The sequence below is a fragment of the Falco punctatus genome (genome assembly GCF_963210335.1).
Source record: "Falco punctatus genome assembly, chromosome: 13".
In the NCBI taxonomy this organism is placed as follows: Eukaryota; Metazoa; Chordata; class Aves; order Falconiformes; family Falconidae; genus Falco; species Falco punctatus.
In genome coordinates, this window is record NC_137593.1 from 24,719,769 (window position 1) to 24,742,420 (window position 22,652).

The 22,652-nt window shown below is 42.2% G+C and overlaps 2 protein-coding genes across 2 annotated transcripts; one reads left to right on the top strand and one right to left on the bottom strand.

Annotated features, from left to right (window-relative positions):
- The first annotated feature begins 338 nt into the window (after nt 1-338).
- Nucleotides 339-3,696, top strand: DUSP28 (dual specificity phosphatase 28). The gene is made up of 2 exons (XM_080409880.1): nt 339-1,671; nt 2,590-3,696. The coding sequence occupies exons 1-2, from the start codon at nt 1,324-1,326 to the stop codon at nt 2,722-2,724; spliced, it is 483 nt and encodes a 160-aa protein (XP_080266006.1). The 5' UTR covers nt 339-1,323; the 3' UTR covers nt 2,725-3,696.
- LOC308072660 (claudin-7-like) lies at nt 2,770-22,630 on the bottom strand. The gene is made up of 5 exons (XM_080409874.1): nt 18,706-22,630; nt 9,914-10,078; nt 9,682-9,763; nt 6,278-6,388; nt 2,770-4,894 (listed from the first exon to the last, which is right to left on the bottom strand). Exons 1-5 carry the CDS (start codon nt 18,923-18,925, stop codon nt 4,795-4,797), a joined length of 678 nt encoding a protein of 225 aa, XP_080266000.1. The 5' UTR covers nt 18,926-22,630; the 3' UTR covers nt 2,770-4,794.
- Between the last annotated feature and the right edge of the window lie 22 nt (nt 22,631-22,652).

Sequence of the window (22,652 nt, forward strand, 5' to 3'; positions counted from 1 at the left end):
GCAGGGGGTGCAGGCTCCCCCGCCGCATGGATCGGGTGACTGAACATCTCATATCCCACCACCAGGATGGAGAGTAGTTCAAACATCTCCAAAGCAAACCTCCTGCTGTGGAGCGGGTCCAAAAATGGACCCTTTGTGTGTAATGGGTACAACAGCCAACTCTCCTAAAAACTGCTCGATGAGAAACAGGGCCCTTCACCGCTGGCTCCAGCCACAGCTCAGAACTGTCACCTGTAGTGACGCATCACCCAAGAGCCTTGGGACCACCAGCACTCGATCACAGCCTGCTGATGGGCAGCTGCAATAATGGACCCCATCACTTCTCCTGACCAAGCAGGTGGGCTTCCCCTCCCTCCCTGGTGGAATAGAAGCTCACCCTCATCCCTCACAGCTGAGCCTTTGCTGTGGCACTGGGTCTCACACCATCCCTGATGTCCATGCCCTGCTGCTGTGATAGTCCAGGTCCATCTTTGTGCCAGCAGCAAATACCTGTCACAGGCTCTTTTTTGCATCGTGACCGGAGAGAAAACTGTTTGAGATGCTCAGCCCCAGGCTCAGCCCACCAGCTGTGGCTGGTACCTGCCTCCGGCCCTGCAGCCACCGGCTGCTGCAGCGTTGCCTCGGCTGGGCCCTTGGCCCCATCCCCACCGGCCCCTCACAGCTGGACCCCTGCCTGCGCTCCCTCTGCCCTGGCACCGCACCGGCAGTTCTACTGAAGGTTGGAAGGGTTAGTGGTACTGTACCTAGCTAGTCCGGGAAATCATCTTCTGGCTACGCAAAGGATGAGTTTGTTGTGGGTGAGGGGCAGCAGCGTGACCTGGAGGTGATCAGCTCCATGTTGCATTGCTGCATCGGCACTGCCTCGCGCTGCAGCAGCAGCAGCCGCAGCAGCAGCAGCAGCAGCAGCAGCAGCAGCAGCAGCAGCAGCAGCAGCAGCAGCCACAGCCTTCCTGCGAGGGAGATGGGGGTGTTGGCTTCTTGTAAGGAGCTGCTGTGGGGACAGGGATGGTACAAATCCAATTGTTTTGCAAATGATCTGTGGGCTCTGAAAGTGTTTTTAGCTCTTTTTAAAGGCAGCTCTGAGGATCCCGCAGGCACTAGGACCTGCCTGAAGCCTTTACGACTGTGCAGCGGGGCTAAATATAGCCCAGCCCAGCTGGCTGCCAGGCAGCGCTCCCTACGCACTGCTGGGCGAAGCACCCCAATCCCCTCGGCACCCCGATCCCCCGGCACCCCAGCCCGTGCCGCAGCCTGGCCGCCACACAGAAGCAGCCAGCCAGGAGCCCTGCACTGGGGCCAGTGACAAGGTGGCCTCGGTGGCCGATGGTCCAGCTCTGCAAGGTCACGGCCTCGCTGCTCATCAGCAATGCCAGGGCGGCCTGCAACGAGGACCTGCTCACGCGAGAGGGAGTCACCTTCTGCGTTAATGTCACCAGGCAGCAGCCGTTCCCCGGGCTCCAGCGGGTCCGGGGCATACGGGTCCCGGTGTTCGATGACCCGGCCGAAGACCTGTACCGGTACTTCGAGCAGTGCAGCGATGCTATAGAAGAGGCTGTGAAGAGCGGTGGGAAGTGCTTGGTTTACTGTAAAAACGGCCGCAGCCGCTCAGCTGCCATTTGCACGGCTTATCTGATGAGACACCGAAAGCTGCCACTCAAGGACGCGTTTGAGGTATTGTACTTACGCCCAGCTTTGTGTTTAGACAGCTTCTGGGTAAGAAATGCAATGCTTATTATGGGTAATGATGATTGCTCATAGAATTCTTGTGCTGCTCTCACCTGTTTATTAGCAGTTACACAGAGAGTCAATATTGGAATAAAAATTTCCCTGTAAGTTTTTTTCGCCCCCAACTCGGACAAATAAGCTTTCACTGTGAGGTTTCTGGGACGAGTGTCACCACGAATGCAAAATAGGCCGTAAGGACTGGTAGCAAATCTGCAAAGTTGGTTGGCTTGTGAACATTTTCCCTGTGGTTTGCCTAGTCACAGTAAGTGATGTTAAAGACGAGACACAAAGAAAATGAGTGAAATGGATGCAGGTCCGTGCAAAAGTTGTTTTGCAGGATTTGCTTTTATCACAGCAAAGAAACATCACCAGTTAGGCCTGCTATGTAGCTGGGGATGAGCTGGCTACGGGCAGCAGTAGCTCCGCTTTATTAGGATGCCCATCCAATACATATGGCTCGTGCTCTACAGTCCTTTAGTCGTCACCCACCCGGTAGGTGTACCACCGAGGTCTCTCATTTCGATAATACTGTTTTGCTCAGTACCAGACAGAGGCGGGCAGGTATGTGACCAAGTTTCACACAATCTGAAACGTGGGCGATGCCACCCCGCTTTGTGAGACAGTCACATTTCCCGTAAATCCAACAGCTCCTTTTCATGCCTTGCCCACGAATCTGTTCTATAAGAGGGACCACATGCCAGGAGGCCTTAGCAAGTGCAGAGTGAGGTCAGCTCACCAAAATATCTGTTTATTATTCTGTAGCCAAATCAAAGCCAAAGTAAATCTTCTCAATAGTCTAAGAGGAAAATAATCCATCTGCACGATACCCACCCTCGCTCCTACAATGTCTCTCCTTTCTCCTAGACCGTGAAGTCTGCCAGACCAGTAGTAGAACCCAATGCAGGATTTTGGTCTCAGCTGCAGAGATATGAAGAAGATTTGCAGATAGCAAAGCAGTCTGATCTGCTGAGCAAAGGACTTAAAAATAGCAATGTGTGAAGATGTTATAAAAGGAGTGAAGTGGCTTGCTGGAGATTTTAAAAAAAAAAAATAAGGTAATCACATCAAGTATCACCTATACATAAAAACGCCTTACTCCCTGAAGTGAGTTGATGGTTCGCTGACTTTGTTCAGAGCGTTGCCATTGGAGGTGCTGGGAAAGGGAGAAGCAGCAGAAACAGAGAATGGTTGGAAGGACTGTAAACAAAGCAGCAAAAGGCATGGTATCTTCCACATTTATTTTCCCCTGAATGTCACTGAATACGGTAACACTGTATCGAACAAATGAGTGAGTTACTGCATAGGGATTTGACTCTTTGTTTTTAATTAAACTTCTCCTGGTTTTTAATTAAACTTCTCGGTGACATCACTAGAAGATCTGATGCCAGACCAAGGAAGTTCTGAATTTCTCTCACCTACTGAATCATAATTCATGTTCATGAGCTGACACAACCGTTTGTGGGAAACTGACACTGGAACTGCTTTATCTCTGCTCAAGTTCTGAATTTTCCTTGTGGTCAACTAGACCAAAATACTGTCACAAAATTACCTAAAAATCCAGAGGACAGCACGTACAGATGATGGTAAGGAGTTCAGCTCCCACCAGGCAAGTTAAGTCCCTTCTCAGCTTCTGAAATTATTTTCCAAAATACCAAAGGAATTCTTTTAAAAACAGTAGTTGATGGTGGAGGGCAGAAGATGACACTAGCAATCTAAAAGTAACCCTAACTCCTTCTAGCTTTACTTACTAAGCCTAACGAGATCTGTCAGTGGCCAATTCACGCCTTAATGTGTCAGTTTTACAAGTCAGCTGTATCTGCATGCAAGCAAGGTGGCGAAATCATTTCTGTAAAGACTGTTTGCAGGTTGCTCTGTGAAATTATCTATTGGGATATCAAGGAAGCTGCATGAAACTTCTAAATCAGGCTACAATGATGTTTATCACAAGACATTAAAAGCAGAGAGAAGGTATTTTGTTGAACTGTATTAATACATTTGTAATTTAAAAGGGACAAGTTAAGAAACCTGTGAACCTGCAGCGTTAAATTCCAGTCCACGTTGCTCAAAACATCAATACGAAGCAGAGTTACCTCATCGTCATCTAAGTGCTTAAACAAGACAAACATATGCTCCTGCCAGTGGTGTGGTTTAAGGCAGAATTTCTAATGATGAAACAATGACGAGGATAAAGCCACTGGGGAATTGCATGAATTAGACAATTCAGATGCAGTAGAAGTTCCCAAAGTCAAAGATTGTTCAAAGTTAAAACAGAATTATTTTAAAAGCTGAAAACATAGAAATAAAAATTAAAAAAATGGGCTATCCTCTTCTTAGTTATCACAAGGCATTTTTGGACCAGATGCTTTCTCCACTCCCAGCTGTGTTTGGTTCATTCTGTATCATTTGTCTTTGCTATCTGCATTACAGCCAACAGGAAATTTGTTGCACATCTGCAGATTTGGAGGTGAGTGGTTGTAAGGAAATTTTTTGTAGCTTTTATAAAGCTCGACTATCATAGATAATATGAATTTCAGTAAAACATGAGACTTCAACCCCATAGTATATAGAGTATATCCTTATTAATGGCCAGGATACCACTCATCCAAAAATCTGTTTCAGTTAGTCTGTGGAATAAAGTTTATTTCCTGCCAGAAGCAAAAGCTGCTACACAAAAGTAGGAAGCTGAACAGTAATGCAAACACAATACATTTCTATCGGTGAGGCATATTAACTTGCAGTCAGCTACAGCATAACAGTTCCGCATTTCTGAGTCAGCTGAAATAAAACAGTTGCTTTTGATTGCCAGGATACACCGCACTCTGTGGTTAAATTTTACCAGACTTCTCAACACGCAGCAAACCTTCATGCCTCAGGATTTCACATCACAGCATTTTTTGTTGAAAACCATTCCTGGAAAACCATTCTTATTTACACTGAAAACTATACTCCTCCTTGTACTGCTCCAAATTAAGATGAAAGATTGCAACTTGGAACTGGAACCCTGGAAGTAGTTCACTTCTTTATTCGAGTTCACAACCTGCTAACATTACAAGCGACGTGCAAGCAAGTTTAGACATACTCCTTGTTGCTTATGACTGTCTCAGAGTTGCTGGTGTAAATGCGCTGCTGATGAGGTGCCTGGCCTGCTGTATATGTGTATTTGTTGCGACTGTAAATTAAGAAGAAAAAAAAAGATAAAAAATAATAAGTACTACACACCTGTCCACTGCTTCAGATACTTAGGAAGTTACTCATTTGAGTCCCTAGCCATCCCACCAATAGCTTCACAAAGGTGCAGAAATTAGAGGCCCATCAGTCTCATCAGTCTTATAGCTAAGGGGAAAGAGGTGAGCTCTTGGACAGGCAGCACAGCCATCTCTCTTGTAACCAGAAACAGACGGGATCCCTAACTCACATGTGCTCTTCCTCATGGCGATTTAGTCAAGTCCCTAAAGCAGAAAAGAATCTAGACCTTAATGCCTTTGTGCAAGCTGCAGTTTTTAAGACAGAGATCAAGATGGTGCGAAAGGAAAACAGAAGTGTCTTCAGCCAACCCCTTCAGCTGTCATTTGTCATGTTGCGCTTCTATTTCATACATCAGTTTTACCTGATTTTCAGGATATTTGGTACTTTGTATCAAAGTATGGTGAGCAAGATCTAAAGTCCAACGTGGCTGATGAAATATTACCATAAAAGTTAATGGCTTCAGATTAGGCAATGGAGTACCAGAGGAACACTTTCACATATTATGTTTTTTGACATAACTTTCTTAAGATTAAATACAGCAGCAGTGAGCATGCTTCTTCCTTCCATGTTATCATTCTATCAAGCTTAGCCAGTACAGCTCCAAGTCATTTGGGTTCTTCTGGGTATATATGGACCTCTGCTATTTCTGACAATTCCATCCCTCTCCTTCAGAAAGGGACCTTCCGTATGTGTGAATAATTTAAGATTGAAAAAAAAAAAATCCAGGCACAGTTAAATATTGAGGCCAGAAATCTCAACTTTTCTGATTTGCTGCACAACAAGACATTTCTGTAAGAAACAAGGAAAAAAGCCTATGCGGCTAATGATCAATTGGATATGCATTGGGAAGGAAATGCCATTACACTTTCTGCAAATTCAATGGCGCTTGAGTATTTCCATAGTAGTGAGTATTGCAGAGACACTTGAATATAATATAAGACACTATCTTTTTTTATATACTTTTCCTTTGCCAATAAGTTTGCTTTTTCAATGTTCATTTTCATCATGTTTATCTTAGAACCATCAGGAGTACCCAGGATTACCAAACACTAGTTATAGGTGACCACTGATGGCAAAGTATCAACAACTACACTGTCTAGGAGGTACAAGTATTTGGTACAGCATCCCCTGCCATCACAAGTCTGTGAAATGCCAAAGCACTGAATTAATAGGTACAATTTCCTCTTTGTACTTTATATGGCTACAGGCTTATACCAGGCAAGTGGGGAGAGAAAGAGCACAGCATACAGGTAGAAAATGGTACCTATTTGACAGCTACTATTTCAAACGACAAATCCAAGGTTACCTGTAATCCTGTTTTTTCTTCCCTTTGCAAGAACAAGTCAGTAAGATCCCACCAAGCATATAAAGAACAGATCCAGCCCAGCCTAAGTACAGAGCATCTCCTAATTCATACCTGAAACAGGAAACATTTTATGGAAACAGCATATAACAGGATCACAAAGCCATTATTTTCAACCGAGTCGTAAGGTGCACAAATCATGCAAAAACAAATTCTAGCCTGCATAGAAATCAGCTAACTGAGAGGTACTTAAACAGATAAGAGAACAGATGTGTCTTTGTGTCTGTTCAGTAAAACTCTTACATGTATATTTAAGTGCTTTGCCAAATTAGCAGCAGTACAGGCAGTACTAAGCAACATAAAGATAAGTAACAATAAATACTTGCATATATTTAATAAATTGCTGATAATAAATGATAATAATATATTTTTTGTGCAGGCCACGACACTTATTTTGCCATTGTATCAGCTATGCCACTGAAGTCATTTTGCGAAACTGAATGAGTCAGACCTTACTGTCTATGTCATAAAAAAAGGCTAAACATAGAAACCATAGAAATCAGCTTTCTATAGACACAATGCAAGATCACCTACAAGTAGCTATTTGTATAGGGCTAGTTTTCAAACTTCTGTGTCCTAAAGAATATTCAGCACTCTCTGTGGTTATATGTCCGGAATACATTTATGAATAATCCCAGGCTGGAAAAGAAAAGAATAGTTCCTCATTTTACTGTATGTCCTAGTTTCAGCTGGGATAGGAGTTAATTCTCTTCTTAGTAGCTGGTGCAGTGCTGTGTCTTGGATTTGGTGTGAGAACAATGCTGACAGCACACTGATGGGTTTAGTTGGTGCTGGGTAATGTTTATACTAAGTCAAGGACTTTTCGGTTCCTTGGGCCCTGCCAGCGAGAGGGCTGGAGGGGGACGGGAAATTGGGAGGGGACACAGCCAGGACAGGTGACCCAAACTGGCCAAAGGGATATTCCATGCCATATGATGACATGCTGAGTATATAAGCTGGGGGAAGAAGAAGGAAGCGGGGGACATTTGGCATTATGGCGTTTGTCTTCCCAAGTACCCGTTACACGTGCTGGAGCCCCGCTGCCCTGGGGATGGCCGAACACCTGCCTGCCCATGGGCAGTGGGGAACGAATTCCTTGTTTTGCTTTGCTTGTGTGTGCGGCTTTTGCTTCCCCTGTTAAATTGTTCTTATCTCAACCCTTGAGTTTTACATTCCCTTCCAATTCCCCTCCCCATCCCTCTGGGTGAGGGGGAGTGAGCAAGTGGCTGTGTGGTGCTGGGTTGCTGGCTGGGGTTAAACCACAACACTGTACAAAACTACATCTTTCAGGAAACCCCCAAGTCCAGTCCAAGAAATCCACTGACAATGAATTTGACCCAAAGATTAGACACAACTGAGCCTGGGAAAGTCTGGCAGGAGTTTCGCAAAAAAAGGCAAGCAAGTTTTTATATTCAAATACTATATCCACAATACAGCTGGACCTCTGTGGTCTGAGATGCCTAACATAACGGCAAAATAAGTGTCATGGACTGCGTAGAAGGTATACTGAAACCATGTATGTGGCGGTTTTTTCCGCTTGCAAACACAAAATTGTTATTCAAGTGTCAAAGTTTCTTAGTCCAGAATTAATTGCTAACAGGAAGATTCACACAGGGTCACTGCTTTTCATGTTCTCATCGCACACTGGAGCCACAAGGTCTCCGCTGTTCTAGGCAATTCCCAAACATGGAACAAGGAGATAATCATTATCTCAAAAAAACAGGAGTGCAAGTTGCTGGAGGAATACTAAGGAACAATCAGCGAGTGTTGCCCAGTGCGTGTGATCATCTCTGCTCACCAGTCACCTGTAGGCAGGAACGCTGTAGATGTCATACCAAAGGAAAGTATATGGGAGGGCTCTGCAGAACTTTGGTTGCCTTCACAGCTGTATGAGAAGTTCCTCTAAGAATTACAGGAGGTCAACTTTACTAATTTGCTTAAGTCAGGCCAAAAAAATGCAAAAATAGATCTGAAAAAATAGATCTGCCACTCTCTTAAGAGTGAGGATCAATACTGACCTGCAATTGAATTTAAACATGTCTCACTGAGTTCAAGAAGCACAAACTTCCTCAAGAGCATGTCTGGCTTTACCAATGATCAAAGTTAATTCACTAAGAACTGCTTAGTGTATTGATAGCCTTAAACATGAAGTTTAGATATTAAAAAAAAAAAAAAAAAGATTTCTTTAGCTACTGAATGCAAACAATCTGGTAACTGATTAACATGCATTGATGTTGAAGCCCCAGAGCTGTACCAGGTAACTATAAAACTCGCCAACTATCCCACTAACTGAAATTCCTTATCAACAGTTGTTTCAGTCCTCTAACGTATTTATTACCCTTCGCATAATTCTCTCAAGAGGATATAAAACAACAAAAAGTATTCACAAGTGCAATTTCTTTGTAAGTGCTTCTTTGAAAACACAAGGAAAACTGACAAACGTCCAAAGCAATTGCCTAAAGTACTTTGATTGATAACAAAGCACTTCACCTCTGACTTCCCTGAATTGATTCTCAGGAGGAAGCTTACAAAACACTTCAAACATGATCCTAGCAACTAAAGATTTGTAGTTTACTGATCTAAAAAGTATACATTCAGTAGAGGTACTGGCAAATTAGAAATGTTCCTGTTCCCCCAAACCAGCTCTCTCATGTTCCACAGACAATATATGACATTTCCCTCTCCCTTTTTCCCCCTCGCTGAAGGAGAGGCCCGGTCACCTCTACCCTTGTTCCTCATTGCTAAGTATGGCACCTAGATAAGGTGCTGTAAGCAGGCATTTGGTTTTGAAGACTGTTGGGTTTATATTCGACAAGAATAAGGGCATTTATGCCTCGGAACTTGTTTGTGCACAACTGTATGGGCTGAAAGTCCCACCAACTGCGCCTCATTTTAATTCGTAAGAAGGCAAACAAGTGTTGAGCTGTTAATATGTAGTGAAAAATATGTTTTTACTTCTTTAAGACAATCAGCACGCTTCAATGACGTTTCTCGGCTATCTGCAGGTCACTAGTACACAACTGACGCTGGTTTCTGTATGTTTTTTTCATTTGCTTGTACATCTATGGCATTGTATTCTAGCCATAACTAGAATTCTTTACCTCTTTTGGTCTAAATGCCAAAGAAAATTAAGACTTACCTTTTCTTCTTCATAGAATTGAGATGTGCACTTTAATGAGTCTCACAAGAAAATGTAAACACAGTACAGAAACCCCTCAGCTGGGGGGTTTATGTTCCACACACAGCCACTAAACCTTGGAGAACTCTCCTCCCTCCCCACCAACATCTCTTGGTGCAGCTGCCTGTAAACACGATGGGACTTTGGTATGACAGATCTATCAACTTACTTGGTTCCAGCATACAATGGGTCAAAAAACTGAGCAGTAACCATCGCAGCATACCAAGAAATAGCCACCATGGAGCAGAGACCTACCAGGAAAAGTTAAAAAGCACACAGATGAGTGATTCCTTTAATGGCTATAACAGCTTCAAACCAAGAGCAAGTGTTCATTTCATTTAGTCTAGCTGTGAAAGCAATACAAAGTATTGATAGCATTCTCATTTCAGCCTCGATATTACCTCCTAAAATAAAGAGAAATCCTCCCGTGACAGCAAACTTCATTTTTCCATCTTCATCGCTCAACCCAACGTTTGTGCACTTCAAACCAAGCAGCGAGAGTACTGTAGCTATGAATCCCAAAAGGATGGAAGTAATCATCAAGGCACGGCATGCCTGAATATGAGCTAAGACAGAAAAAGAGAAAAACAAATCAGGTTCTGTACAGAAATTAAATTAATCTTGTGCTGAAAAAAATAGAAGTGATTAGAGAGAGTGATGAAATTAATAGGAGTAATGAGTGAATCTTGTTCAGCTTCATTATTTGGTTCAGAGAAGGTTCCAAACCCTGGAGTGTTTAGCCTTCAAGTCAATCAGATTTCAGAGCTGAACCACACTTACACTTTATAAGCTCAGTAAATCCTCTTGGGCCTTTAGTAAATCCTGAAAAATTATAGCAAGCCCTTCACAGCATACATGTGTTGAGTCCTGTGGAAAACGTGTAGCAGCATAGATGGTCATTTACAGGAGCAGAAATAAGCCTCCTGCTCCCAAGTCCTCGTGCCTTCCTTACACCTGAACAGCTGAGTGCAGAGGACACCTCTGAACCCACACCTAGCCAACATGTGTGGGGCTCTGGCACTACAGAGGCACTGGAAAAACGTGCCAGCTTTGCTACTTCCAGTAAGAGATGGGAAAGAAAGTGCTCGAGTTAGCAGTGCACTTTAAACTCCAAGTCAGGGTAACGAAGAGGAGACGAGCGGATCAGGGAGCTGCAGCACTCCTCCCGAGGACACACTCCTGTGGAGAGGTTACAGCTGCTGGGGGCACCTTGCAGAATTTGGTGTGCTGACAATTCTGCATCACTTTAGCTCCTGGTCTTCACATGGAGGTAGCAACTGCACAAACAGCAGGACTAGATTCTTAACCAGCCTAAGGAGGAAGGTCAGACAGGGACTTCAGGCTCCTTTAAAATGACACCCTGGCTTTGGCAGGTTACGGGTCGAATGGCACTTTGGCACCTTTATTATGAGATAAACGTGCCAAGTGTCATCAATCCAGCAGGTCTTGGCTGCTAACTTTGTTGCACTTGATGATCTTAAAGGTCTTTTCCAACTTAAATGATTCTAACGACACAACAAAAGGGTCTGAACTGGTCGACATCTGGACAGTTGCAATGTTGATGTTAACGCTCAAGCTCTTGCTCCTTGGTCACCTCTGTGTCCTCCATGTTAACCTACTCTCTGGCTTTGTAGTGCAGTGAGCCCATAACACTCCAGACAACAAAAATCAGGCACAGAAACAGGAGGCAAAGTGATAGACTCACACTCGGACTCAGCGGGGTGTATAGCTTTATGTGGCTTAAGATTACTGGTCCTGCAAGCTTAGGAGTTATCAAAGACAGTAATAAGCAGTCATGAGAGAAATACACAGAATTTAAGGATAACACTTGAGGAATTAATGTATTGTCAAGCACTGATTTTAAAATTTTCAGGGGAAAAAAATCTGACTAATAAAAGTGAAAAGACCCTTCCAAGTACCACTAACAGTCAAGGCATTTCCCTGCAAAAGATACTGTTAGGACAAGCACTCAAGTCCACTGCTGCTTTCTAGTTGGGGATCTTACACCATGGCAGCAGGAATTACCCATAGCAGGGACCCGACTTACATTTCAGGTCTCTGGGACTCCTGCAGTATGAGATGGGACTCCCCATGTCCTTCCCAGCCACACAAGCGTACCCTCGGGCTAACTGCTTGCAAGCCAATACCATACCCTCTTTGTCCCGCAATATGATAACCTCAGCAACCTTAACTGAGAAGCTTACTTCACAGTCCAGAAATCTCATTTTTTTGTTGTTTTCAACTTAAAAATGATTTTATTGAAAAAGATACAAAGTCAGTTCATTTTAGCAATTAATACTAATTGTAAGAAATTATTCCAAAATTGTGTCATTGGAAGAAAAACCTTTGGAACATTGACAAGTGGGGGGTGGGGGTGTGTGTGGGGGGGAAGATAGTTTAAAAAACATTTAGCAGGTAAATAATGTTTTTATACCAAATGTTTAATCTAGCTGTGACTAGATGGCTACTGCTAGCTATACATAGTAGCCAGTGAATCTTATGCAGTATTGCTTTTAAAAAGATCCTCACTTCAGACATTTGTGATTTGGACTAATGGCTTGCTGAATTCAAAAGCTTTAAATCTCTTTCAGAGAACCACATCTGATATTTCCCATGCACAAAACAAAAACCAGAGGTATACCACACAGTTCAGCTGCCAATAAGGAAAAACCTTCATGGAAAATCTTCACTGTCCTTCTGATGAGAGGTAACAAACACTCCTGTTTTTTCCCCTACCACTGATCCCTGGCATCTTCTGCTGCAGCAGTTTCAGTTAAGCTTCTAAACAGCAATTTGAAACACACCTAAACTGGCCACGATTGTTTTTAGTCTGCTTTGGCTCATATCTGCAAGTGCTACAGAGATTTCTTGGAGGTCCCACTGTTTGCTCAGCCCTCTTTGCTACCAACCCCACTTTCTTCCTCTTTCCTTGTTTCCCTAACTGCCCTTGCCCTCTTGGCTTTTTCTACAATTCACTGTCTTCTAAATTGTTTCTTTTCCAGTTCTCCTTTCTAAATCCCTTTTTTCTCTACAATTCTGCAAGCTGCTTTTACCTTCCCTTTCCCCCTGCCTACACCTCTCAAACATACTGCCATCTTCTCAACAGCCCAACTGATGTCTTCAACTGATGAAATTTAATCTTCGGAAATTCACTTTCAGAGCCTGACCTATTCATTTGCTTTCTGTCTGGCCTCATTTTTTTCCTTCCTGTCTCCATGTTGTTACCTGCAGTTTTCAATTAGCCTTGCTGTTGCTTGCATTTGTTTCTCTTTTGCTTAAGCACATCTACTCACGATGCTCTTTTCTGCACCCCCCACCCCCAGCCCCAGCCCCATTTCTTTAAAACCCACTTTTTTCTCAGCAGGTCCAAGATGTTGACCTGATGTGGCCCCGTTGCCCACACCTGCACACACGGGAGCTCTGTGGCACTCTCAGAGCAACACTCCGTGTAAATACATCAATGACAAGATGCTGCCCAGAGTCAGCAGCAGTGTTATGAACCAGCCCTTGCAGTGGTTTAGACATGAACCAAATGCACACTCACATAAGCACTCTGCAGAGGATAATGTCCGATGGACGTGATCCTGCTATCGCTGAGTCTAAGAAGTTTAAATAGGGTTATGTTCCTCTTAATACACACATGCATTTTAAAACCAATTGTTAGATAACACTGAAAGATGAGAAGAACAGATTATTCCCTAAATACTGGGCACAGGCAGCTTCAGAGAATTGCTGCACTAGGGTCAGAGGGGGTCACCAACAGCAGTTTATTTCAGACTGAGAGAGAAAGTGAATTCCCACTAATCCTATATTACATATTCTTCGGATTAGGAGTATCCTCCTACCTATTTAGTTTAGCTGCCTCCCAATATAGATTGAATAAGTAGGAAGGCATTTTTATTCTGGGATAATTATTCTGGGAATAATTCTGGGAATTATTCAAGACTAATTAAAACTAGCTTTACTGTCTATAAACATGCTCACTATCCAAAGAACATTGCCTTAGTTGAGCATTTAGGACAATCCACAGTTCTGCTGACAACTGAGACAGAGTACAGGAGCCAGCAGATCTAAATTTCCTGATATTTAGAACAACATCCAAGAAGACATTAGTTGCCAAGTATATTAATTTATAACGTATACTCATTGTATAACCTATAATATAGTATGTTATGATTATGTTATGAAATGTATAACATATACTCTTTGTATTTCTTGCTTTATGTATGGTGTTCAGTCTCAACACCCAAAACCCACTACCACATCTTAGTTACAAATAGTATTTCCTAACTATTATGTGGAAAAACTCCAGCTACAGTACATTAGCTAGCAAGTATTGCAAAAGAAGGCCTGTACAAGAATTCCAAATAAGCATGGAACTGTCATAAAATGTGTTCAAAAATGTCATCCTACTAATTCCTCCTACAAGATGCTAGAAAAGAGATTACACCATATTTGAAATGCCTTTTAAAATAAATGTCTGATCAAACAACTTCATTTGCCTTACTTTATAGCCTTTCCTAATGTGCTTGACACAGTCTGCTGCTGAAGAGATTTTTATTACTACAACCCACAACGTCCTTCTTGGCCAATTATTTTCCAGTACCACTAGACTACTGAAACAAAAGCCTTACTACTTTTTTTCCAACAAATTTTTAAGCAACAGAAACAAGACTGCGTGAAGTCACATACCAGGCAGTGCAAGCATAGAGTCAAAATCTCTGCAGTTGGATACTCCAGTGCTGTCTTCTGCACAGCTCTTCCACAGGTTTTCAAATAATGTAGACGTTGTGATCACACTACCATGTATACTGGAGACTTTCCAGTAATTATTCGGCAAAGTAGCTCCAATAAGTGCCCACCCACTCAAGCACAAAAGAAAACCAACAATTTCCAATGCAGCAGTCATGCTTGTGACTAGTAACAGTTAAATATGCCTATAATTAGATTACAATCAACTGAAGCCTTTCAGAAGCCTCCTTGCTGTTTTATCTCTGGGTTTCACTCCAAAATGAGGCTACCTTTGCTCTTTGCTCAACCCCAGAGATAAGGCTTACAGTGCATGACAATAAGAAATGGGAGCAGTTCATGATAAAGATATTAACTTTTTTTTTAAAATGACAATATTAATTCTTTTCCTAATGGGAAGTGACAAAATGAGCCTATTCTTAGTCTCAGCCTAGAAAGTCCAGCCAGTATTTCTGCAAAATATCTTCTAAGAGTGATAATATTGGCAAATACTTTATTTCTCTCCCTCCTCTGAAGTCAGCTAGGGTTTACACAGGTTAAAATTGTTTGTAATTTTATTATTGATCTCAAATCAAAAAGTTTTACTGTGTTATTTTCTTGATGACTCAAGTATTAACAAGCTTGAGAATGGGAACATTATTCTATTGCTAGAAAATCTAATGCATTTTTTTGAGTTATGGTCATAAGTAATCCATAGCAACTGTACTGCCAACTTCTTTCAGGAAGGTTAAGTCTGTGGATGACTGGTTTCCATTAATATTTTACAGTCTATTGATCTATAGTTAAACACATTGAGTCTTAAAAATAGTCCCAGTTACAGTGGAATACAATTGTAATAATCTATGTTTCACAGAAATGAAATATAAGGGAATGAATGAGACAGTGTAACAGATGTATCCCAAAAGGAATAAAATGATGAAGGAAAACAGCTATCTGAAAAATAATACGTATCAGCTGATTGTGTCTGTTTGCCAGAATATCTTAGTATTTAAAAAACGCCTATTCTAGGTGAAGTAGAAGTATGTTAGACTTGGTTTACTTGCTTCTGTTCTTGACTAGACAAAGTCATAGACTCAATTCACATCACCCACTAATGTTAATACCTTAAACTGCTTGTGTATCCAAATGGGGTTAACCCTCTTTTGCAGTGATAACCTGCTCTTATCTCCAGGAAATGGAGTCAGAGTTTCTTCATAAAATAATTCTGCTATGATGCAACATGGTAACAGTTGAGACTACCAGAAGGATTAGCCATTGAGAGAGGCACAACTTGCCCATAACAGGTATATGTTTGGGGGTTTTTTGTTTTGCTTTTCCAAAATTCACTGGCGACTTAAAGAGCTGATGCTGTAGGTTGGCAGGTTCAGCTGCAAAAGGATGCTACAGTGCCACCATGACATTTTTGCTCCTTTGGTAGCCAAGAGAATCGCTGGCACTGATTTAAATAAGGACAGATTTGGCAGCACAGCCAGTGCGATCCTGTGCAGCTCTACACTTGCAGTCCTTTAAAAAACCTAGATGGTGTGTTAGGTAAGAATCATTATTCTCCAGTGACTTTTACTGAATTCCCTCCTTCTGCTAAGTCACTGCAATTTGAAAAAAGATGGCATACTAAAATGAACACACTGTACCAGCGTAATGGAGTATCTGCATCCCATTTAAAGCCCTTCAAAGAGTTTCAAATTAATTTACCCATACATAGGTGCTACCCTGGTTACCTCAGCAATCACCTCTGCTGACAGGACTTTCAAGGTTGAGTTTAGTTGGAACCTTGAATTAAGTGTCCCCAGATTTTATACTCTGCCAAGGATAAAAAAAAATATAATAAGAATTTCATTTCTTTAAAAAAATATCTCTTCCTAATTAAGAAAACTCTTTCAACAGGCAGTCATAAAGCACATATAAACAGAAAATATTAAACTGCAGACCTGGAATATATGAGTTTTCCCGGATGGCACCAGGCATTTTTAATCATTCCGCTAAGGAAATCACTCTCCAGTGGTGCTGAAGAACACAGGGTTATTCTTCACTAAATTTCTTAAACTATGGTTTGGTAAGCAGTGGGCATAAGAGAAAATGCTGCCTTGCAGAAGGCGCTACCATCAGCAGTGTAGAAGAGTTGGTGTTAATAGCTTCACATCAACACCACCCACAACCTGGGAGTTCTCCTACAAACCTGCTCTAACCCAGTCAGGTGAACTGAATCGCCATCAACAGCTGGAAGCCTGGAAGTGTGCTTCTGGAGCACATTTCCCTGCTCTGCTTCGTTCACGAGGAAACCAATTTGCACACTCCACGACCATTCCACAATGCAAACCAAGTGCAATAAATGGGATTCATTGGAAAATTCATTACAAAATCCTGATTTAAGTAAAGTGTGCCAAGATATGAACATATATGACTGCAGCAATATATGACCAAGGAGAGCAATTGCTCCTAACCCCTCTGATATTCTCAAAAACAGAGCATATTTGCATGTAATACGGTTGAGAGAAGGTTTACAGGCAGAAATAGTATTTTTAAAAATCAGAAAGTTGGAAAAAAAATACTGAAAAATATTAACTTAAATGTTTGATCAGCATGAGCTGTACCTTTTTGATCAGTTCTGTAGATTTGTTCCAAGACCCAGGAATGCTGACTGAGCGTTGTAAGAAGAGAAACAGTCCTGCAACAGATAGCAACTACTCTGCAGGCAGCCACATGACATGCCCGTCAGCTAGCACGAGGAACCCTGCACTGATTTTAGGAGACATGCAGGTCTTTGAACAGCTGAAGACGATCCACCCAGCCCTGCCAGCCAGGCATCCTCTCTTCCAATTACGGGGGCCACAGGAAGGAAGGGAAGAGAATTCCTGGGAGGCAACTGCTTTGGTTCGCCCAGGAACTCTTCTGTTCCTGGGGAATATTATCTTTCCGTGTTGAGTGTAATGAAACTGTGTTTTTTTAAAAAAGGAATCTGTCCTATATTGACTCTGCTTGTCTCCATAACAGGGCTGAAACAAGGCAGAGCTGCCACACCACCATAACCATCCATGCCACCTTGCTACCACGTATGAGAAGTGAAGGGTTGTGGGCACCATCTCATCACTCTGATTTCCAGAAATCATGTGTAAGTTTCTAGATGAAATTTAGGTATCTGGTATCTACGTAGAGGAAGTCTTAGAGAGAAGCAGAATGGGTACCAGAACGGTATGAAAAGCTGACATTGTCTCTGACACAAGTAGTATGTCTAAAATCCTGGGAAGTACATGATTAGCCTTTTGAGGCTACAAATTCTGGCCTTGTTACAGGATGCTGAAGCTTATGGCACCATCATTGTGAAAGCAGATGAGGCCACCAAAGCCAGGGCCCTGAGGAAGAACCACGAATATGCTAAATCTTGACAGTTAACTCTTGAGAGTTAAACTCTTGCATTTTAGAGAACTGCCTTATGGTAAGGCAGCTCTGACTCTGGCAGAGTCCACAACAACAAGCGTTCATAGTCTGCGAGGCATGGTATTTGCGAGTTTTGAACGCTTCTTATCGAGAATAAATCAGCTGGAAAGAGTCCAGGCAAACAGCAATGGCAGTAATCAGGGATCTATAAAGCATGAAAGGCTTGAAGAAATGATTCCATTATATAATTCATAAAGTGACTGTACAATACTGGAAGTTGTAAAAGAATAAACACAAGTTCTGTTGAAGACAGAAAGCTTAACAAAATACCAGTTTTCAAAGGCTATACTGTCACTACTTCTGCAGTTTTCTGAGGAACGAACTTCAGTGTTAGTCCTTCCTAGTCCTTTGCCATAAAAATGGTGTTTACAGAGTTTTTTCAAATCCAAAACAATCCAAACCAATAACTTCCAGTCTCTACAAAGGCAGTTCTTCTCTTTCTATTTGTAGATTAACTACCCTTCTAGCACAGTCTACCTCAGAAAACACAAAAGCATCAGTTGTGCAGATGTATTTTAATTTAAGCTGGCCACCTCTGAGAAATTCCAGAACAAATACACAGATTTAGCACAGAGTATCAAACAAGTTCTGGAATATTCAAGCAGTCCTGTCTCACACCAAAGCACAAACAAGCACCAGTGCTTATTGACCGATGATCTGCTTGTAGTTAAGAATTAGGCTGAGTAAAAGGATGCTATTTCTTCCAAAACAATATATATATATATTAAAAAAATCTTAGATTTGTTGTATATCACCCGTATCTCTATGTCAACACAACAGAGATGGCAATAAAAGCCACAGCAGTTACTGAGCTGAATTGTAAGATGAAGCACATGGGTTTCACTGGAGCCCTTTAACCTGTCTGCATGTAGTACATGAAAAATTCTGTCCATACTAGACCCTCTATGATAACATAGTGTATGCTGTCCAACTGTGCTAACGTGCTGCCCAGAAAGAAGGAATAAAACTACATCCCAGGATTTTATATACATATGTCACGCACACTTACTGTCTGAACTCAACATGTAGGGAAATTTTTTGCACTCTATTGATCCAAAAGCAGTCACTGCACAGTCCATCCAAAGACCTTCAGAAATCCAGTCTGCAGTAACTAGCACTGTTGCAGAGTCTGAAATTTTCCATCTGTTGGACATGGTAGTAACAAGTAAAATGGTAAATCCTGCTAAAGCCAGCAGCAATGCACAAATCTGTAGGGAAGACGATGCCATTCTTCTGACAGAAGTTGTTTTCAAAGGAGCCTCCCAAAATTTCTGGTATTAGGAACCTGTTGAAACAGTTTATACATACGGTATATGGATTTATCTTCACATAAACCTGACCTTTACAAAAACACCAAAAAGATGCCTACCTACAAAATAATTTATCATATAAGGGAACTGAAGAACTGGAATCTGAATCTCATTAAATAACTGGAATACTTAGAATATTCTATGACATCTGAGTATATTCTTAGGAACACTTTTATTGCTGTACATGTTTATCACAAAAAAATACCAACAGAGCAAAAACAGAGGACCCAACTGAGGAATTCTCTAACTTGAATTTGCAATGTTTCATCCATTCTTTACTTGTTTGCTAACTCAACATTATTTACAAATTAAAACTATCAAATGCTTTAATAAATTAATCATCTCCCAATTATAATGCTTATCAATACAAATTTAAAACAAAATACATTTTGATACTCACGTTTACAGTATGTTTCTTACTTGTTTCATCTACCTTCCTGCTAGACACTAGTGTCAGCACTATGCGAGGACCAGTTTGATCAAACAAGTGAAAGCTTCGTACTGTTTAGGACCTTTCCCCCCATTCTAAAAATCAAGGACCCAGGGCCAAAGCTCTGCCCAACTGTTGCACAAAGGCTGAGGCATGGCTTTTTGCTACAGCAAAGGTTCAGTGAAATGGACGACTCAAACAAGAAAACTACAACAAAATCATGTAATTTAGTACCAAAGACGCTTAGATTAACCTGGCAACCATTGGCATATAATTTGCCGTGTCAGTGCCACGGGGCTGCCCACACACCATCAGACTCCAAAGCAATACAGAGAAATATTACCATTTTCACAATTGTTTTACTTGAAAATTTGCTGCACTTGTCATCAAGACACTGTTATTATGAAAGGAGGCTTGTGTCCATATAAGATAGGCAAACAATTGAAGACAGGATTTGTTGTAACTATATGCTCTGCACTATCACTATGGGTAGGACATATGTCACTTGTAAACACAAACTTCTAATTAAAATACAACACTTTAAAATACCTTAGGTTTCAAACTGAGGAAGCTTGGGAACTAGATTTCACAAATACAGAGTAACAACCTTCCTTCACCCTGACCCAAATTCAACCATGCTATACCAGGACTGCAAGTACCACTCTAAGTGTCCTTCTGCAACCTTTAAAATGACTGTCCCACATCAATGCACCTGTTGAGATGATACAACACCCGTGAGCTCCTCCTGTGGGTGGGTATTCCTCAACAGAAAAGTGCACATGTGGTCTGAACCTAGATGGTGACATTTCAATTCAATACACAGGGAGACGTAAAGTGGCAAGAAGAATAAACTTTGATAGCATGGTACACAATGTTTTATTTTCTAGATCTTCTTAAGACAAGCATGCAAAGAAAATCTTTACTACTTAGAAAGCAAAGCATGCAGTGCTGGCATTTGAAATCTTAGGGGCCAGGGAGTGGGTCTGGTACCTCAGTGGGGACTGGGAGCCTGATGACGGGTGACATATCAATAGGCCACACAAGGCAGAAGCAGAGAGCGCTAGGGCTGCTCCTGAAATGCATGTCTCCGGTGGGTAAAACAAGGGCCAGTAAAAAAAAAGAAGAGGGGAGAGGGGCTGTTTGCTTGTTTGAAAAAAAATCCATTTTTTCTAATTTTTTTACATTTCCCTGGCTGCATCTAAGCCCTGCAGTCAGCAATCAGAGCAGACAGACACTCATCCAGTGGATCACATTAACAAACGAAACTGTGATCTCAGACATGCCCCGAGGCAGGACAGACCTCTGGGCTCCCGGCCTAGGCATCTGGCAGCCCCAGAGGGCTCGGCAACGACCTTGCTGCTGTTGTTCCTCCTCTTTTTGCCTTCCTCTGCCCTAAGGTGCCACTCTCACTTATCCCTTCCCGACCTTGCTGCTCCCACACCAAACCCATGGGACAGTCCAGACGACACTTTATTCCCTCTGGGACACCAGTCTTGCACAAGATGGCACTCCCCATGCGATGGCAGCACTGATTTCTTACCACTCTTGTAGTTTTAACAATGTCACAAAAATGCTTTGCTTTAACAGGGTAAGAGTTTGCTAATAGAAACCATCTGCAAATGAGAAGCCTTCAAAAGCACCTTGTTACTCCAACTGACACCACATCCATCCTCTCTTTCAATTTGCACCATATACACCCTACCCTTCCGGACCTGATTGTTTGTACTCGCTGCCATACACTCTCACTGTTTCTAGATTTCAGATGATGGCATGACTAATAGCAAATATGCTTTGCAGCTTTCCAAAGAAGAATGACCATAAACCAAACCCAAATAAATACATAAAGCCCAGACCATCATCCCTCACAAATTGCACGCAGAGGCTATATACAACTAAGAGCTGTAACATCAAACAAAAAAAACCAAACCAAAACAAAAAAAACCCCAAGCCCTGGGGGAGCTGGGGGAGAAAAAAGATCACCTTAATGTTAAAAACAGCACAGCCAAAATGTATGTGGTTTGAACAGAGCACAGAAAGGGTTAAAAAAATATTTAAATCACTTAAACAAACAAATCAGTCCTGATAAGGTGTCTGGAAGTAAAAACAAGTGATAAAAGTATCTAAACTGTAAAGTTAAAAACCTTGCACTTCTTTTTTATTTTGATACATAGAAAAACATAGACCACTGATTACAACACTGGTTTCATTTTATGCACAGATACATTTTTAACACCAGTAATATACGGTTTTGAACCTGCTAATCTGTTCTTAGTTCAAGCAAATTCTGAGGCTGACCCATGGCCACCAGCATAATCAGAAAGAGATAAAATGCAGATTTATATACAGTACTAAACCACTTAGAGTAGGCTCCCACCACAAGCTTACAGAGGTTTCCTCAGGTCAGTCTGGCCTGGAGCTGAGAAAGCAAATTCTTTCAATACTTGTTTAAAAAACAAAACCAAACAAAACAAAAAAACCACAAAACACAAATTAAAAACCAGGAACGATGTTAATTCACTTCCTCTCCACTTCCAAACATTTTGACTTTGTAAGCGTGGTCCTGAAGTTGCTGTAACATTAATAGTGTAATCAGGCTTATAGCCACTTGCAATGTACAAACCATTCTCATCTTGCTATTAACTTTCCCTTCACACAACAAAGGACACAGTAATTTGGGTTGGAAGGGACCGCACCGATGCCAACCTGCCACTAAAGCACAGCTTCAGTCTTGGGCCAGGTTGCCCAAGCCTCGCCCAGTCGCAACAGAGCAGCAGTCGCAATACAGCACTGCCTCGGGGCTGGAGACAGCACAGCTGCCCTCCCACCCAGTGTGTTCCTCACACCCACGCACAGCTTTTCCTGCTGCAACACAGGGCTGCTGCCTCTCGTCCTCCCCACACCTCTGTGATAAACCGCTCTTTAGTCAGCGGCCTGACTGATAAACCACTCTTTAGTCAGCGGCCTGACTTTGGCAGCCCTGCACTCTGGAGGCCCAGGCACAGCTGGTGCCTGTGCTGCTTGGCTGTCTCATCAAGTATCTCCACAGCACTGCAGATAACTGGACAGGGGCATGCAACTTCTTGAAACTTACAAACCACACTTTATTTTCAAAGCAAGCAGGCCTGTTTTCTTTCTCTGCTTAGTTATAGGGGTGCCTTGGTGTTTACAGTACCGGCTGGGCAGGGACGGCTCGGTGCCAGCATGACACCTCACCAG

What these genes read in the sequence shown, in the direction of transcription:
- DUSP28 (XM_080409880.1), top strand. Translation starts at nt 1,324, where the DNA reads ATGGTCCAGCTCTGCAAGGTCACGGCCTCGCTGCTCATCAGCAATGCC. An exon ending in CACTCAAGGACGCGTTTGAG is followed by an intron (nt 1,672 to 2,589) that starts GTATTGTACTTA and finishes CCTTTCTCCTAG; the next exon opens with ACCGTGAAGTCTGCCAGACC.
- LOC308072660 (XM_080409874.1), bottom strand. Translation starts at nt 18,925, where the DNA reads ATGGCATCGTCTTCCCTACAGATTTGTGCATTGCTGCTGGCTTTAGCA. An exon ending in ATTTCTCTTTATTTTAGGAG is followed by an intron (nt 9,764 to 9,913) that starts GTAATATCGAGG and finishes TTTTCCTGGTAG; the next exon opens with GTCTCTGCTCCATGGTGGCT. An exon ending in CCATTGTATGCTGGAACCAA is followed by an intron (nt 6,389 to 9,681) that starts GTAAGTTGATAG and finishes TTCCTGTTTCAG; the next exon opens with GTATGAATTAGGAGATGCTC.